At 46.0% G+C, this 15,000-nt stretch overlaps 1 protein-coding gene across 3 annotated transcripts in view; it reads left to right on the top strand.

Annotated features, from left to right (window-relative positions):
• LOC125450961 (FYN-binding protein 1) overlaps positions 1-15,000 on the top strand; it is a 177,244-nt gene that overhangs the window by 93,868 nt on the left and 68,376 nt on the right. For all 3 annotated transcript variants that reach the window (XM_059644958.1, XM_059644957.1, XM_048527468.2), the window contains exons 4-5: positions 12,690-12,781; positions 14,409-14,446. In XM_059644958.1, the coding sequence (XP_059500941.1) occupies positions 12,690-12,781; positions 14,409-14,446 (130 nt within the window). The remainder of the gene's footprint in view (positions 1-12,689; positions 12,782-14,408; positions 14,447-15,000) is intronic.

Here is a 15,000-nt window from a genome sequence, read left to right as displayed (position 1 = left end):
TGAGACCTCATGTGGAGTATTTGTGGACAGTCCTGGTCCCCTTACCTATAGGACAATCTGATGGCCAGAGAGAAGCTGCACCAAAGGCTCACCAGACTGATTGGCAGGGTTAGTTTGGGTCTGCATTCCCTCAATTTCAAAGGGACTACGGCAATCCTTACAACATTCTTATAGAGCTCAGTAGGGTGGAAGCAGAATTGTTGGGGATGGAGATGAGTTTCAGAATAAAGGGTTGCGTCTTTGAATCTTTAAAATTCTCTGTCCCAGAGGCTCATTTACTGTGATTGAGCAATTTTGTGACCTCTCGTGATGGAGGGCTGTATGGGAAAGTGCATTGAAAGAGATGATTTTTTAAAAAATTCACCCATCAGTTGTGTATCGCTGGCTGGTCCAGCATTTATTGCCCCGTCCCTAGTTGCCCCTCAAGAAGGTGGGGTTGAGCTGCCTTTGTGAACTGCTGCAGTCCATGTGCTGTAGGTTGACCCCCAATGCCCTTAGGGAGGGAATTCCAGGATTTTAACCCAGCAACAGTGAAGGAACAGTGATCAGGAATCTCACTTCTGACAGCATCTTCTAAGTGCCTACCCATATCACCTAGTAGAGAGGTACACCTCACCCTCTGGAAGTTCCCTCCAAACCACACACCATCATGACTTTGAAATCTGGGCAGGATTTTTCAGACGGAGGGGTTTTCCAACCAACCAACCAACCAAAGACTCAGTTGTATCTTTGTGATCACAGCAACTCCGCAATTGTTTAATAATCTGAGGACAGCTAGTTGGCTGAAGTTGGAACTTTTCCCCCTCACTTAGGTAATCTGATCCTACAATGTCATCCCTCAATGCCCACTTTCCTTTCATTCATTCAGGGGATGGGATCCTCGCTGGCTGGTTCAGCATTTGACATCTACTCCTGATTCCCTTGGGAAGATGATGGTGAACTGCCTTCTTAAACCAAGACCACAGTAACATGAACCAAGGGGCTTTATATCCAGGTAGAAGTGCTGATTGGCTACATTTTAAAGCCCAGCCCTATTCTAATTTGGAATTAAATGGCCATTTTAGAGCATAATTTGCATCCTAACATTCTGAGCATCTCTGTGGCAGACTCACGGTTTATTCTCGGGTTTAAGTGGTCTGGGCCAACGTGGGGGACAATTCCATCAGGTTGGTAACAAAAGCAAACATTGCTGGAAAAGCTCAGCAGGTCTGGCTGTGTGTATGAAGAAAAAAATCAGAGTTAACGTTTTGGGTCTGCTGACCCTTCCTCAGAACTGATGGTAGCCAGGAGGCCGTCGGCTCATATGCAGAAGATAAAGTGAGGGATGGGGGAGGGAGTAAATGATAGGATAAAGGACAAAGTCCAAAGAGAGAGAAGAGCAGTTGGATAGACAAAAGAGTTGATAACAAGGTAACAAGGTGCAGAGGATGAACACGGCAGGCCAAGCAGCATCAGAGGAGCAGGAAGGCTGACATTTTGAGCCTAGACCCTTCATCTGACCCGAAACGTCAGCTTTCCTGCTCCTCTGATGCTGCTTGTCCTGCTGTGTTCATCCAGCTCTACATCCTGTTATCTCAGATTCTGCAACATCTGCAGTTCCTACTATCTCTGAAACAACTTCTACTTTTGCTCCTGATTTACAGCATCCGCAGTTTGTTCGATTTTCACCCAAAATGTTGGTGCCATTCCCTCATTTTCCACTCAGGGAACCAGGAGCAGATTCCAATGCTAAGGTTGGGGCTGACAGAGACTGAAGACTTAGGAAAGCTTGAAGATTTCCTCTTAAAATGCCCTGCCCTCTCCTGTGGCATTAGCAAGCCAGTCAGTTTTTGTGCCTTAAAAACCGAACCAGCAACATCCACAAACTGTGAACAAGTAATTTGAAAAATCTGCAAAATCTTGATTGATCTTCAACTGCAACTTAATATCTTTACCCAGAGAATATGAAACATAGGGACACATTGAGGCATTTCCGGGAAGCTGGGAGTATGAACAAGGAGCAAAAGTAGACCATTCGGCCCATCATGGCCATTCACCAAGACTGTAGCTGATCTGATTGTAACCTCAATACCATGTTCCCAACTATCCCTGATAGCCTTAGACTCTCTCGTTAGACAAAAAGCGATCTACCACTGCCTTAAGAGCACTCAATGGCTGCTATAGCCCCAAGCCCTCGCCCCTCCAGTGAGAGTAAACATCTTTCAGAATCCCCTCAAGGTCTTAGGTGTCAAATAAATGAGTGAAAGTAATGGAAGGGAAATGTTGAGAGATTTACATGAGGAGAGATGGGAGGAGGCTGCTGGACTGGTTAAACCAAATGGTCAGCTTCTGGACTTTAAAATCTGATTCAATTCTTTAAAAGCCGTCAAAGCGGAAATGACATTGCAGGGTCCCCGAAAACATAAACAACATTTGAACTGCTTCTGAAATGGTGAGTCAGGTCAAGTGTGGCACAGGAAATGAAGAAAGGTCACCTGAGGTTATTTTGGTACACCGCAGAAACTAATCAAATAGCCGGGTTTGTATTTCCCCGTGGTCTTTGTATGAGGTCCAGAACAATTCAACCAACGCAGCACTCAGTCAATTCACGAAAACCAGCAAAGTACAAGAAGAAAGTCACAGCGTTGGGAGAATGTAGTTTCATGACCGTTTCAGGACTTGACCAAAACCTTTGTAAGAAGTTTTCAAATGAGTGTTTGCGGAATTTGGTAAACTAGCCTCTTCGGGTCTTGGTGATTTTGCCTTTCATATAATGCTGGGTTTTGGGGCCATTCTGGAGGAAGGGAGAGAAAATCCTGCCCCATTGAGAGTGACTCAGTCATTAGAGAGCTGTGGGCAATGCTGCCAGTCTCCAGCTCAGGAGTGAAACAGCAGTCTTTCTGTAGCTTCCATACACCCATGGTCCGTATAACTCCAGCTGGCTCAGGGGTTGCTTTATCTGAAATCACAGTCTATTCAGTGGCTTACATAGATCACAATTTTCTCTGTTCCAGTCCAAGATTACTCCACGTTGAGACGATTAGCTAAACCTGATTTCTGTAACCGCTGTCAACACTAGTGGCTTTGAAAATATTTAAATACTCGATAATATCCATTAAAGAGTTTTCCAGGTGATCAGTAGGTCCTGTCAAACTGTCACCTGCTCATAGGCACTGGGAATGGACAGGAACAGAAATTCGGAGCACAGGAAAGCCATTCGGCCCTTCGACCCTGCTCCACCATTCAATATGATCATGACTGGTCCTTACTCTCAGTCTCATATTTCCACTTTCTTCCCAAACCCCTTGATACCTTTAAAATCTAAAATATTATCTGTCGCTTTCTTGAATACATTCAGTGATTTGACCTCCACAGCCTTCTAGGAAAGAATTCCACGGAATCACTCCCCTCTGAGTGAAGACATGTTTCCTCACCATGTCTGGGGGACCTGGGTTCAAATCCCGCCAGGGCAGATGGTGGAATTTAAATTCAACAGTCACCTGGAAACAAGCATCTAATGGTGACCATGAAACCATTGTTGAGTGCCAGGAAGATCCCATTTGGCTCTCTACTGTCTTTCAGGGAAGGAAATCTGCCATTCTCACCTGGTCTGGCCTGCAAGTGACTCCAGGTCCACAGCAATGTGGTTGACTTTTAACTGCCCTCTGGACAATAAATGCTGGTCTAGCCAGTGACACCCACATCCATGAATGAATTAAGAAAAAAATGAATACAGGTCCAATTAAACCTATCTGTAAAATACCAGGGTATAGTAGGGGCGATGGGCCAAGTGCAGCTAAATGGGATTAGTGTAGTTTAGTGAGGTTGGTTGGTAGAGATATGGTGGGCAGAAGGACTCCCTCCATGACCCTGATCGCTCCTCTTAAGTCCTACCATCTCAGCTATCAGCCTAGTGAAAATCTGCTGCCGTCCCTGGATGGCAAATACATCCTGACTGAGGTAGGACGATGTGATCTCACCAAGGTCCAGCAAGAAGGCTTCCCTACTTCTGAGCACAAATCCTCTTGCAGTGAAGGCAAATATACCACTGGCCTTCCTAAGTGCTCCCTGCACCAACCTAACTACTTCCATTGACTTTATTTTTAATTCACTCATCAGATATTGGCATCATTAGCTGGGCCAGCATTTATTGCCCCGTCCCTAGTTGCCTCTTAAGAAGGTGGGGGTGAGCTGCCTTCTTGAACCGCTGGAGTCCATATGCTCTGGGTTGACCCACAATGCTCTTAGGGAGGAAATTCCAGGATTTGACTCAGAGACACTGAGGGAACGGGGATATATTTCCAAGTCAGGATGGTGAGAGGCTCGGAGGGGAACTTGCAGGGGGTGGTGTTCCCATGTATCTGCTGCCCTTGTCCTTCTGGATGGAAGTGGTCGTGGGTTTGGAAGATGCTTTGGTGAATCTCTGCAGTGCATCTTGTAGATAGTACACACTGCTGCTACTGAGTGTCGGTGGTGGGGGGAGTGGATCCTTGTGGATGTGGTGCCAATCAAGCGGCTGCTTTGTCCTGGCTGGTGTCGAGCTTCTTGAGGGTTGTTGGGGCTGCACCCATCCAGGCAAGTGGGGAGTATCCCATCACACTCCTGACTTGTGCCTTGTAGATGGTGGGACAGGATTTGGGGAGTCAGGAGGTGAGTTACTCACCGCAGTATTCCCAGCTTCTGGCCTGTTCTTGTAGTCCCTGTGTTTATGTGGTGAGTCCAGTTCAGTTTCTAGTCAATGTTTAACCAACCACCCTCCCCAGTTATTGATAGTTCGGGGGGATTCAGTGATGGTAACACCATTGACTGTCAAGGGGCAGTGGTTAGATTGTCTCTTACTGGTGATGGTCATAGCCTGGCATTTGTGTGGCATGAAATTCATTTGCCACTTGTCAGCCCAAGCCTGGGTATTGTCCAGATCTTGTTGCATTTGAACATGGTCTGCTTCAGTATCTGAGAAGTCATGAATGGTGCTGAACACTGTGCAATCATCAGCGAACATCCCCACTTCTGACCTTATGGTGGAGGGAAAGTCATTGATGAAGCAGCTGAAGATGGTTGGGCTGAGGACACTACTCTGAGGAACTCCTACAGAGATTCCCTGGAGCTGAGATGATTGACCTCCCACAGCCACAACCATCTTCCTATGTGTCAGGTATGACTCCAACCACCGGAGAGTTTGTCCCTGATATCCATTGATTCCAGTTTTGCTCAGGCTCCTTGATGCCACACTCAGTCGAATGCAGCCTTGATATCAAGGGCTGTCACTCTCACCTCACCCTCTGGAATTCAGCTCTTCTGTCCATGTGTGAACCAAGGCTGGAATGGGGTCAGGAGCTGAGTGGCCCTGATGGAACCCAAACTGGGCGTCACTGAGCAGGTTATTGCTGAGCAGGTGCTGCTTGACAGCTCTGTTACTGACACCTTCCATCACTTTACTGATGGCTGAGAGGAGACTGATAAGAGCAGGAATCGGCCGGGTTGGATCTGTCCTGCTTTTTATGTACAGGATATACCTGGGCAATTTTCCACATTGTCGGGTAAATCCCAGTGTTGTAACTGCACTGGAACAGCTTGGCTCGGGGAGCAGCAAGTTCTGGAGCACAAGCCTTCAGTCCTATTGCAGGAATGTTATCAGGGCCCATAGCCTTTGCAGTATCCAGTGTCTCCAGCTGTTTCTTGATATCACGTGGAGTGAATCAAACTGGCTGAAGGCTTGTATCTGTGATGCTGGGGACTGCTGGAGGAGGCCGGGATGGATCATCCATTTGGCACTTCAGGCTGAAGGCTGTTGCAAATGCTTGAGCCTTATCTTTTAGACTGATGTGCTGGGTTCTTCCATCATTGAGCTTGGGGATATTTACAGAGCCACTTCCTCCAGTGAGTTGTTTAATTGTCCACCATCATTCACAACTGGATGTGGCAGGACTGCAGAGCTTAGATCTGATCCATTGGTTGTGGGGTCACTCAGCTCTATCACTTGCTGCTCTCACTGTTTGGTGGCTTCACCAGGTTGATACTTCACCTTCAGGTAAGCCTGGTGCTGCTCCTGGCATGTCCTCCTGCACTCTCTATTGAAATAGGGTTGATCCCCTGGCTTGATGGTAATGGTTGAGTGGGGAATATGCTGGGCTATGAGGTTACAGATTGTGCTGGGGTACAGTTCTGCTGCTGTTGATGGCCCATAGTTCTGTTAATTGGTTGATTGTTAGGGTTAAACAAATATTGTTATTTGTAAAGTGGCGATCAGGAAGTTTTTCTTTTAATCACTCTTTTAACACAATACAAGGGGAAAGGTGAGCTTCTGTGTGTTTCGGGGGTAATTATTAGAGGGAAATATCTACTCCTGCCACATTAGGGGCTTTTAAACAGTCCTTGGATAAGCATATGGATAATGATGGGATAGTGTAGGGGGATGGGCTTAGATCAGTTCACAGGTCGGTGCAACATCGAGCGCTGAAGGGCCTGTTCTGTGCTGTATTGTTCTTTGTTCTATGTTCTATGTTCTACAACAGTTTGGGGCTTTTGTGTTGGTTTTGAGGGGTTCAGCCATTCCCCCTCCATAGCACAATCTGTCCTAAATACAACCTCCAGACCCACTTCATGGATTCTTAAGTGGTCTGCAGGGAATGAGGGATGGAAAGGAAATGCTGTCCCAGCTACCGACACCCATTCCCCCTGAATGATTGAAAAAAAGACACAGTTTTACACATTATCATGGGGTGTCCCAAAATGCTTAACAGCTCACGGAATGCTTGGAAAGTGTCAAAAGTATCTCAGCCAGTTTGTGCACAGCAAGCTCCCATGAAAGACACTGTAATAATTTCTGCACTGTGTTACAATATTATAGGAAAGGGATCTCCCCATGAATCAGAACTAGAGTTCCAAAAGTAAAAAATGAAAGAGGAATTATTTGTTTTACTATATTGAATTAAACAATAACAAGACGCACTGTAAATATAAAAGAACTTCTCCTTTCTCTCCATTCTTCAGTATTTATTGTTATCACAAATAGAATCTACTCACACAGCGATAATGGGAACTGCAGATGCTGGAGAATCCAAGATAACAAAGTGTGGAGCTGGATGAACACAGCAGGCCCAGCAGCATCTCAGGAGCACAAAAGCTGAAGTTTCGGGCCTAGACCCTTCATCAGAGAGGGGAATGGGGTGAGGGTTCTGGAATAAATAGGGAGAGAGGGGGAGGCAGGCCAAAGATGGAGAGAAAAGAAGATAGGTGGAGAGAATATAGGTGGGGAGGTAGGGAGGGGATAGGTCAGTCCAGGGAAGACGGACAGGTCAAGGAGGTGGGATGAGGTTAGTAGGTAGATGGGGGTGCGGCTTGGGGTGGGAGGAAGGGATGGGTGAGAGGAAGAACAGGTTAGGGAGGCAGAGACAGGTTGGACTGGTTGTGTGATGCAGTGGGGGGAGGGGACGAACTGGGCTGGTTTAGGGATGCAGTGGGGGAAGGGGAGATTTTGAAGCTGGTGAAGTCCACATTGATACCATTGGGCTGCAGGGTTCCCAGGCGGAATATGAGTTGCTGTTCTTGCAACCTTCGGGTGGCATCATTGTGGCACTGCAGGAGGCCCATGATGGACATGTTGTCTAAAGAATGGGAGGGGGAGTGGAAATGGTTCGTGACTGGGAGGTGCAGTTGTTTATTGCGAACCAAGCGGAGGTGCTCTGCAAAGCGGTCCCCAAGCCTCCGCTTGGTTTCCCCAATGTAGAGGAAGCCACACCGGGTACAGTGGATGCAGTATACCACATTGGCAGATGTGCAGGTGAACATCTGCTTAATATGGAAAGTCATCTTGGGGCCTGGGATAGGGGTGAGGGAGGTGGTGTGGGGGCAAGTGTAGCACTTTCTGTGGTTGCAGGGGAAGGTGCCGGGTGTGATGGGGTTGGAGGGCAGTGTGGAGTGGACAAGGGAGTCGCGGAGTGAGTGGTCTCTCTGGAAAGCAGACAGGGGCGGGGATGGAAAAATGTCTTGGGTGTTGGAGTCGGTTTCTACTCACACAGCACTTGTTTTAAAATCCCAAGAGCCTGAATGAGTTCAGTCTTTTAAGGCAGTCTGTTTTCACCTCAGGGAACAGTTTAGGTCAAGTTCATGGTCTGTAAACATTCCTCACAGATAGCTGGAGAAGGGACCAGGCCCGAAACGTCAGCTTTCCTGCTCCTCTGATGCTGCTTGGCCTGCTGCGTTCATCCAGCTTCACACCTTGTTATCTCAGATAAGAGCAAGTGCCTGACACAAGATGAGATTGGATGACTCTCTTTGGTGGCACTCACACATTAAAGTGAACAGAAATACAGGGAGCAGGGATAGGCCTCTTGGCCCTTCCAGGCTGCTCCACCATTCAATCAGATTTGATTTTACCCTCAACTCCTGTGTCCATTTCACCAAACCTGTCAATCAGATCCCAAACAGGGAAGGAGGTGGCCCAGTGGCACTGTTAATGTACTAATAACCCAGAGCTCCAGGCCAATACTCTGGGATATGATTTGATTCCCACATGGCAGATGGTGCAACTTCAGTTCTGCATAAATTTGGAGTTAAAAGTTAGCCTAATGGTAACCATAGAGCCACTGTTGATGATCATAAAAACCCATTTGGTTCACTAGGGAAGGAAATCTAACCTCCCTGCCTGATCTGGCCAACTTGTGACTCCAAACTTATAGCAATGTACCTGTAAGTCTTAGCTGCCATCTGAAATGATGCAGTAAGCTGCTCTGTTGTGTCAGAACTACAAATCTAAAGAAAGGATTGAAACAGAGACTGCCCAACACTGACCGAGGCACTGGGAGCAACAACAGCAAACCCCACCCTGTCAACCTGAATTGCACATAAAAAAAAACAGTGGAAGAACCACAAATGAAGTTAGAATGAAGTAATTGTACAGTCACATCCAGTGGTGAATGGTGTTGGACAATTAAACAACTCACCAACAACCACAGCCCCTCAATATTCAATGGTGTTACCATCACTGACCCCACTATCAACATCCTGGGGGTTACCACTGACCAGAAACTCAACCGGACCCACCACATAAACACAGAGGCTACAAGAGCAGGTCAGAAGCTGGGAATCCTGCGGTGAGTAACTCCCCTCCTGACTCCCTAAATCCTGTCCCACCATCTACAAGGCACAAGTCAGGAGTGTGATGGGATACTCCCCACTTGCCTGGATGGGTGCAGCCCCAACAACCCTCAAGAAGCTCGACACCATCCAGGACAAAGCACCCGCTTGATTGGCACCACATCCACAAGGATCCACTCCCCCCACCACCGACTCAGTAACAGCAGTGTGTACTATCTACAAGATGCACTGCAGAGATTCACCAAAGACCCTCAGGCAGCACCTTCCAAACCCACGACCACTTCAATCTAGAAGGACAAGGGCAGCAGATACATGGGAACACCATCCCCTGCAAGTTCCCCTCCGAGCCACTCATCATCCTGACATGGAAATATATCCCCGTTCCTTCACTGTCGCTGGGTCAAAGTCCTGTAGTTCCCTCCCTAAGGGAATTGTGCTTCAATCCACAGCAGGAGGACTACAGTGGTTCAAGAAGGCACCTCACACCCACCTTCTCAAGGGCAACTAGGGATGGGCAAGGGATGCTGTGCCTGGCCAGCGATGCTCACATCCCACAAAATGAGTAGAAGAAGAACAAACAAACAATTCCCCCGAGACTACTAACTATTCCCTAACTGAACTAAATTCTATCGGAATGCTGTTCAAATAAACACAAGTCCCATTTATATAAACCCAATTAATAAGACAACAATAAATTAAAACTTAATCTCTCCAAATTCACACAGAATATGTCTTCCAGAAAATTCCATCTTTTCCATAGATCATCTGTCACAAATGCTTTGCTTCCAATGATTCTGTTGTCTTGGATGTTTTCCTCTTTAATTTCTTTGGTGAGGACTTTGAGCTAAAATGCTGTGGTACCTTTGATGAGTCTTTTCAGAGAGTTCAATAATTTTATGTGAAAGCCAGGTTTGTATCTCACCTGGTAGGCTTGCTTTCGGTGCAGCCGAAGTTTGCCTCTCCCCTCAGTCGGCAAGCGGTTCTCTCTTGTTTTTCCAAATGCCTTCATCTTTATACCCATAACAACATAATAATGTTTCTTATGTAGGATTGGTTCAAATTTGTCAACATCATCAGATTTACATTCAATTGGCTTTCTGTATCTAGCTGCTTATTTTAAATTAATTGGCCAAATTCAAACTCATCAAAACATCAAAACAAGTCTAAGGTCTCCACTCAGATAGCCAATGGAGACATGTTGCAGTTTAAAACCGTCAGTACTATTTCCCAGCAGCTTCCCCCTTCTATTTAAGCTGAAAAACACGTTACCTGTGAAAGAGACCACACATTTGAGCTTCTTACCTTCCAATTCATAAATATTTGGCATCTTCACAATAACTGGGTAAGAACAACTGTGAGCCAGATTTTTTTACAACAAAAGACAATGTTTACATGGTTACCACTGGCTTTGGGATTTCAGATATTAAAAAAAAGATATTGAATACAAAAGCCACCATCGGGCATGGTGAGAGGTGATGGCCGAGTGGTATTATCATTGGACTGATAATCCAGAGACCCAGCTAACATTCTGGGGACCTGGGTTCGAATCCCGCCGTGACAGATGGTGGAGTTTGAATTCAATAAACACCTGGAATTAAAAGTCGAACGATGATCGTGAATCATTGTTGATTGACAGGGGAAAAACCCATCTGGTTTACTAATGTCCCTTGGGGAAGGAAACTACCATCCTTATTTGGTCTGGCCTACATGTGACTCCAAACCCATACCAATGTGGTTGAATCACAACTGCCCTCTGGGCAATAAGGGATGGGCAATAAATGCTGCCTGGCCAGCAATGCCCTTATCCCAATGTTGTCAAGGAGAATGCTGAGATACAGGCTGCTAGACTAGGTGGGATTGAGGTTCACAAGGAAGAGGTATTAGAGGTCCTTCAGAGGGTGAAGATAGATAAGTCCCCTGGGCCGGATGGGATTTATCCTCGGATCCTCTGGGAAGCCAGGGAGGAGATTGCCGAGCCTTTGGCATTGATCTTTAACTCGTCATTGTCTACAGGAATAGTGCCAGACGACTGGAGGATAGCAAATGTGGTTCCCCTGTTCGAGAAGGGGAGTAGAGACAACCCTGGTAATTATAGACCAGTGAGCCTTACCTCAGTTGTTGGTAAAGTGTTGGAAAAGGTTATAAGGGATAGGATTTATAATCATCTAGAAAAGAATAAATTGATTAGGGATAGTCAGCACGGTTTTGTGAAGGGAAGGTTGTGCCTCATAAACCTTATTGAGTTCTTTGAGAAGGTGACAAAACAGGTAGATGAGAGTAAACCGGTTGATGTGGTGTAAATGGATTTCAGCAAGGTGTTCAATAAGGTTCCCCACAATAGGTTATTGTTTAAAATGCGGAGGAATGGAATTGTGGGAGATATAGCAGTTTGGATCGGGAATTGGCTTGCTGAAAGAAGACAGAGGGTGTTAGTTGATGGGAAATGTTCATCCTGGAGACCAGTTACTAGTGATATACCGCAAGGGTCGGTGTTGGGTCCACTGCTGTATGTCATTTTTATAAATGACCTGGATGAGGGCATAGAAGGATGGGTTAGTGAATTTGCAGGTGACACTTAGGTTGGTGGAGTTGTGGATAGTGACGAAAGATGTTGTAGGTTACAGAGAGACATAGATAAGCTGCAGAGCTGGGCTGAGAGGTGGCAAATGGAGTTTAATGCAGACAAGTGTGAGGTGATGCACTTTGGTAGGAGTAATCGGAAGGCAAAGTACTGGGCTAATGGTAAGATTCTTGGTAGAGTAGATGAGCAGAGAGATCTCGGTGCCCATGTACACTGATCCTTCAAAGTTGCCACCCAGGTTGACAGGGCTGTTAAGAAGGCATACAGTGTTTTAGCTTTTATTAATAGAGGGATCGAGTTCCGGAACCAAGAGGTTATGCTGCAGCTGTACAAAACTCTGGTGTTCTGGTCACCGCATTATAAGAAGGATGTGGAAGCTTTGGAAAGGGTGCAGAGGAGATTTACTAGGATGTTGCCTGGTATGGAGGGAAAGTCTTACGAGGAAAGGCTGAGGGACTTGAGGCTGTTTTCATTAGAGAGAAGAAGGTTGAGAGGTGACTTAATTGAAACATATAAAATAATCAGAGGGTTAGATAGGGTGGATAGGGAGAGCCTTTTTCCTAGGATGGTCTTGGTGAGCACGAGGGGGCATAGCTTTAAATTGAGGGGTGAAAGATATAGGACAGATGTCAGAGGTAGTTTCTTTACTCAGAGAGTAGTAAGGGAATGGAACGCTTTGCCTGTAACAGTTGTAGATTCGCCAACTTTAGGTACATTTAAGTCATCATTGGATAAGCATATGGACGTACATGGAATAGTGTAGGTTAGATGGGCTTGAGATCAGTATGACAGGTCGGCACAACATCGAGGGCCGAAGGGCCTGTACTGTGCTGTAATGTTCTATGTTCTATGTTCATTATCCCAAGGCCCCACAACATCAGCCTAGGGTTCAGGATTACTAGCCACAACACGACTACCTGCCCCTTCTGTGTGAGTGACTACCACATGCACAGAGCTAAACTGCACAGCGAGGCGAAGGGTTCATGCACCATCTGTACGTCCCTTGACAAACCTTCTTTCTTGTTGACAGCCCAACAACAGAAGAGGAAGAGGACGAGAACTATGATGATGTCCAAAGTGTTGGACAGCTGCCACCGCCTCTTCCACCAATGAAACCCGAAGGTAAGAATTCACTCCAACCTAAGCAGGTGAGAGGATGCAAGGGTTGATGGATAAAAGAGAAAGCCACACATGGGAGCCAGATAGCTCACTGCTGTTTTACCTCGGCATTCAAATCCAGCCTCAACTGATGGGCTGAAAAACTCAGAGTGCCAACATTTAGGGAATTCTCTTCCGTTCTCAGAAGGCTGGCATCGCTTACCCATCTCTGATTAATCTGACTCTGAGGTGATGGGCTGTATTCTTTATCCTCTGGTAACAGTAAACAGAATTTTCATAATTCCTTATAACAGTGGGCAGTTGACATTGACATAACATAGGCTATACGCAGTTGTTTGTTTTCTGTGCGAATTGATTTATTTGCAGATAAGCTAAAGGCCATTTTCTCTAAGTAAATTTCAATAATCCACCAACGGAGCTTATTGGAAACTATTCAGGTTTATGGTGGCATAATCAATTATGTAATCTGGGCAGCAAAGATAACTTCACCATGCTCTGAGCCAAGGAAGAGGCAGTGCAGATGTTTCACTGTTGTGTTCATCCACATCTGCTGGTCAAAAAAAAGTTCAGCCATTCGATTTTCAGGAGCAGTCAGTCTCTGCAGGTTTTTTACATGACCTACCGGGACTATCTTAGACTTGACCTGTTCATCCAAATGTCTAGGAGGTCACAGCAATATGGGCCGTTCTGTTTGCGGCCAGTTTCTGCAATTCTAAAAGTGATTTGTTCAGCTCCTGAGAGCACACCTTCGCATCAAAGTCACTTCCTCATTTACCACAATCTGGATTGATTAATATCCTGAAATAAGGTGGGCCCTCCTCATCGATTTCATAGATTCATGAGGTTCTCAGCATGGCCACCCCCTTCAAAGGATTGGTCCAGGAAGAATTTAGCAAAAATTCCTCATTTCCATCAAAGTAGAAGGACATGGAGAGATAAATGTAAGAGTGGTTACAGCTCCAGCTTGGTGTGGCAACTGATGGCAATCTCACAGCCTGGATATTAACTGTGTTACACCTGGGAACACATGGTAATGGTCAGATCAGGAGACAATGATGGGATATGTGAACAGGGAGACTGACCATCACTGTTGAAGCAGGAATTCTAACTCCTCCTCAAACTGTCCCTCATTCAATCCAGCCCCTGTTGGGCACAGGCACCCCTAGTCAACATTGTCTATCAGTTGGTACCCATCGGCATTGCCAAACCATGAAGTTACAGTATGATCGGAATGGAGAACTGAAATGACACCACGGAAGGGATTGTAGGTGAAGGACTGAGGCTTACGGTCAGAATTAAATAAAGGAAGTTCCTCCCTGCATCTGACCGGGTTAGCGCTGAATGGGAAATGGTTGGGGCCAACACTGGTCCCATTTCCCATGATTATCCTTGGTGAAGACAACAATTAAAATAAGAACTGCAGGTGTTGAAATCTGTAACTTAAAAGTAAAAAGTGGTGTTACAGATACACAGCTACACGATGTAAATCTCAATATTCAAACAGGCATCATGCCAACCAGACAATCAATTAGCCAAAACGATGGATAACTTGTCAGAATTCCTGGTTTCAGCAATTTGTATTATTGAGTAGTTTAGTTACGTCTGTTTCCTGCAACTTTTGTTGTTTCAGATCGCAAGATTCCGGGAGCTTCCATCAATTCTGAGGAGGTAAGTTTTCCAATTCTGGTCCAGAGTGGCTGCTGCAGCCTTACTGGGGGAAAGGCGCACAGATGCTGAATTCCACTTTCATTCCACAATGGAGGGCAGGAACCTGGGAATTTCCCAGCCTAGCTAACCTTCATCAGGTTTGTAGTTTGTAAACAGTTGTAGCTGCCAGGGGCTGATGAAAGCTGTTTAACAGGCCCACAAAGGGACTGGTCCTGGTTATAATAAAAAATAGAACCACCCTCAACCCTCCAGCCATCACCACTCACACCTCCTAACACTCCCCATGCTTCATCCATACAACTTCATGACCTTTCACCTACCTACCCCCTTCCATAGCTTCTCATACCCATGAGGCCCAATCCCTTGCCAGGCTTTATCATTTCCACATCCAATCAATACAAATCCCAGTCCTTCTGAATCCCCCACTATCAATATGGGGGTTACCATTCATCAGAAACTCAACTGGAACCACCACATAAACACAGAGGCTACAAGAGCAGGTCAGAAGCTGGGAATACTGCGGTGATATGATCAAGAATCCTGGAATCTGCACC

Source organism: Stegostoma tigrinum, chromosome 3, assembly GCF_030684315.1.
Source record: "Stegostoma tigrinum isolate sSteTig4 chromosome 3, sSteTig4.hap1, whole genome shotgun sequence".
Lineage (NCBI taxonomy): Eukaryota > Metazoa > Chordata > Chondrichthyes > Orectolobiformes > Stegostomatidae > Stegostoma > Stegostoma tigrinum.
This window is presented reverse-complemented; position numbering and strand designations above follow the sequence as displayed.